This window comes from Phaethon lepturus, unplaced genomic scaffold (genome assembly GCF_000687285.1).
Source record: "Phaethon lepturus isolate BGI_N335 unplaced genomic scaffold, ASM68728v1 scaffold44424, whole genome shotgun sequence".
NCBI lineage: Eukaryota > Metazoa > Chordata > Aves > Phaethontiformes > Phaethontidae > Phaethon > Phaethon lepturus.
In genome coordinates this window covers 1-3,526 of record NW_010536370.1, presented here as the reverse complement: position 1 = coordinate 3,526, position 3,526 = coordinate 1, and the positions used below count along the sequence as shown (strand labels likewise).

The 3,526-nt window shown below is 58.9% G+C and overlaps 1 protein-coding gene across 1 annotated transcript in view; it reads right to left on the bottom strand.

The window, feature by feature from the left end:
• Window positions 1–2,022, bottom strand: part of ATP1B4 (ATPase, Na+/K+ transporting, beta 4 polypeptide) — a 4,632-nt gene extending 2,610 nt beyond the window's left edge. Inside the window, exons 1-4 of the mRNA XM_010286138.1 lie at window positions 1,842–2,022; window positions 1,527–1,655; window positions 452–556; window positions 6–179 (exon numbers count right to left, since the gene is read on the bottom strand). Coding sequence (XP_010284440.1) covers window positions 6–179; window positions 452–556; window positions 1,527–1,655; window positions 1,842–2,022 — 589 coding nt within the window. The remainder of the gene's footprint in view (window positions 1–5; window positions 180–451; window positions 557–1,526; window positions 1,656–1,841) is intronic.
• Window positions 2,023–3,526: the final 1,504 nt, after the last annotated feature.

Below are 3,526 nucleotides of genomic sequence, written 5' to 3'. Positions count from 1 at the left end.
GATGCGGGGCTGGCCTTTAGAGTAGCCAAACGTTGGGTCCTCAATGCCAGAGCAGTTCTGCAGCAGTGAGCGCTTGAACTGGCAGGCCTTCTTCTCCTCACTTTCGTTGCCCCCTTGGATGAAGTACTGTCCTGAGATGCACTCGATATTCTTCTCCTCTTGAACCTTGTCATCATAAGCTAGTGGGGACCAAGAGGCTCGTTAACATTTCTCGAGACCCGCACAGACCCACACTCTCAGAGCATATCCGCGTGTCAAGTCCCACTTGGAAAGGCAAGGCTCCCTCCCACAGAAGCTCCCGTGACCACCTTATGAGCCTCCCTTTCTAGACGGGAGTCGCAAGATGCCGAGAGCTGATCTGCGCCCCAGAAGGAGACCCTTGCCCTGTGTGTGCATGTGCATGCATGCAAACAACTTGCTGACACGGCTGCTGGGGTGCCGAAGAGCTTACCTGCTAGGAAGTGGTGCATGCTGTCCACGTAGGGTTGCCACGTGCTGGGCTGAGAGACGTTGAAGGCAATGGTGAACCCATTGAGGTATGGTCTGATCATTACTCCTGGAGAAGGAAACGGACCCTGTTAGAGCAGACGTGGGTGGACTGGCCACAGGCTTGGGGCGCGTGTTGCAGGGGCTGGTTGCGCTGTGACTGGGCTTGGGGCTGGGCGCAGGCAGGAGAGCGGCAGCCCCAGCTCACAGATAAACTCTCTCCTCAACCCGCTGATCCCTCACCTCCATTTCACACCCAGAGAACACCACGCACATCAAAATATCCTGGGAAACACGGGAGACCTGGAGGATCTCAGCAGCACTGCAGGGAAGAGATGGGCTTGGGGCTGCGCGCGGAGGCCGAGGGGTCCCCCATGCTCCCAGCCACGCAGCCAGCTCCGGGCAGGGAGCCGGGCGAGGAGCCCTCGCATTCCCCACTGACATGAAAACGTGTTTTTGTGCCGTGGCAGCTGGGGTGACTCCAGGCAGCGAAGCAAAGCTGGGGTTCATCCCTGGCAGGATCCCGCTGTGCTGACAGTCGTGGGTGCCCTGAGGGGACCAGGGACTTTCCCCCATCCTCACCCTGGACCAGGTCAGTTCTTAAACAGCAGCAGGAAAATGAGTTTTTGAACATTATCTTGCCAGGACTTCCCCAAATAATAATGCATAAAAGCTGCTCTTGGTTTGGATATGCGGTATAAAGGGGCAGCAACCAAAACGAAGGAGCATCACCTATGAAATGCCTAAACTTGCTCATTTACCTTGAGAATAATTAGCCTATTAATTAGCACAATTAGAATAAAAATTAGTATAATTAGAATTAATGTTTCACATGGGGCTGTTTAGGATGCTTGATCCTCTGCAGAGAACCTGCAGCACTGTCGGTGCCCCGAGGTGAGTGATAACACCCCTTGTTATGCAGGGCTGGTTGACCGTAGGCACGTACAGCTCCAGCACGGCTTTACCCGAGGTCCCTGCCTGCCATTTTGGTAGCACTTTGCTGGGTGAGTGCCCGAGGCCAGGCTGGCTGGGGTACGTACCTGGCGGAGACACGCGGTCCCGGTACGTGGGTGTGTAGGGGCTCAGCGTGAGCAGCATCACGTACATGCAGAAGGCAAACATTCCCACCAGGAACATGTAGAAAATGAAGTAAAACAGTAAGATCAAGCCTGCAAAAGAGAGAGGGTATGCGGCTGTTAACCAGAACACGTCCCATGGGCTGTGTCCCACAGGGATGCGCAGCCATGCTCAGCATGGTGTCCTCCGCAGTTCTGAAGCCAGAGGTGGAAGCTCGCAGCACCCCTCCGCACGCAGACCCTGGCATTTTTGGGTGCAGGACTGTCAGCCAGACGCACTCCCTGCCCAGCCCCAGGGCCGGGGCAGCTGCCGTTTGGCTCCGTACCCCTTTTGCGGGGGCACCTGCCGTTTGGCTCCGTACCCCTTTTGCTGCATGGCCCTTCCCAGAGCTGGGGCGGGTCCGGGTCCGTAAGTCCACCGGCCTCGGCTCTCTCCGACAGACAGACCCAACCTGGGCATGGTGACGCCCGGGGGTACGCAGTGGCTTCAGCACAGCTGAATTCCTGGTGGGGGCTGTGGGGCGAGGCTCCTGCCCCAACTCCTGTCGCCTGCGCGGCAGGGACCCCGGCGCTGGGGCTGAAGCGAGCTCTGCGGCACTGCTGGCTGTTTCATAGTTCTGATGTCCAGGGAACGGCTTGTTTTTCCTCTGGACCAGGCTGATGGCTGAGGATGTCTCAAGAGGCCACGGCCTATGAATAAAACTCAGCGGCTCAGAAAGCAAAGTGAAGCCCTAACCCAAACATTTCCCAGGAGAAACGTGCCGGCAGCTCGGAGAGAGCCCTGGGAACGCAGATGTGTGCTTCTGCTGGGGCCGCGGTGCTGGGAACCACTGCAGGGCCATGTCCTGCTGCGGGCCGAGCTGGGGCGGATGGGACTGTCACCACTGCTGGTGGCACAGCAGGGACCCTGTCCAGCCCTGCCACAATGATGCTGGGACGGTGCCTCTGCACCAGCCTGGCGAGGCTGGAGCTGCCGCTGGGGTGCCGAGCTGCCGCTTCCTGGGACTTGGTGCTGCTACCGTTCCCGTTCACATGTTTCCTGCAGCGCAGCAGGAGGCACAGCCTTCCCCAGCGGCTGCGGCCCCCAGTGCTGACCCTGTGGCCAGCTGGCTCCCTGCATTTTAGCAGCATGAGTCCCCTGAGCCCCCCATCCCTGGGGAACACCTTCAGGGCCATCACGGGGGAGCAGCCCCACGCTGGGCAAACTTTCTCCTCCTCACTCGTGAGATGAGAGCGGGAAAGTTCAGCTCCGTTCACCTCCAGATGCTCTCATTTTAAAAGAAAATTTGATTTTTCACAGCAGCTTCAACGCTTCTCTCCTGTCTCCCTGTACATGCCTGTGAGCACACAGGTATGCAGCGGGGGGTATTTGTGCATCCATAGGGCAGCAGGGCCATATAGCACACCACGCTACACCCTCCCTGAGGAGGGTATATATAACTTCCAGCAGTAGCCAGCTGAGGCCACACGCACTCCAGCCTGAGCAAGGCCTTTCACAGGGCTTTCCTCAGCGCCTGGCAGAGCCTCCGGAAACGCAAACCCATGTCCTTAAGTGGGTGACCCCCACACTGCTCCCCACGCCAGTCTGCGCCCTCCCATCCAGCAAAGGAGCAGCAAAACCGGCTGCATCTGCAGCCAGCAAAAGGCACGGGGGGAGCAAACGTGGGTGTCAAGGCCTGCCCCAGGCTCACGCTTGCGGGTTTTCAGGCTCCTTCGGTGCTTGTGGGCAGTTTCCTTTGTTTCTCCTGGCTGTCCCCACAGGCTTGGCAGGAGACCCCAGAGCGCTTGGAGGGGGCATGGGCAGGCCGCAGGGCTTGCGAGCGCACTGCCAGTGCCAGCTGCCGATGGCTGCAAGCGCTGAGCAGCAGCCCCCGGCAATTCACAGCCTCGCACCGCTGCAGACGCGCACGTGGCGCTGGGCTAAGGTTGGGGATTTTCACAGAATCACCAAGGTTGGAAAGGAC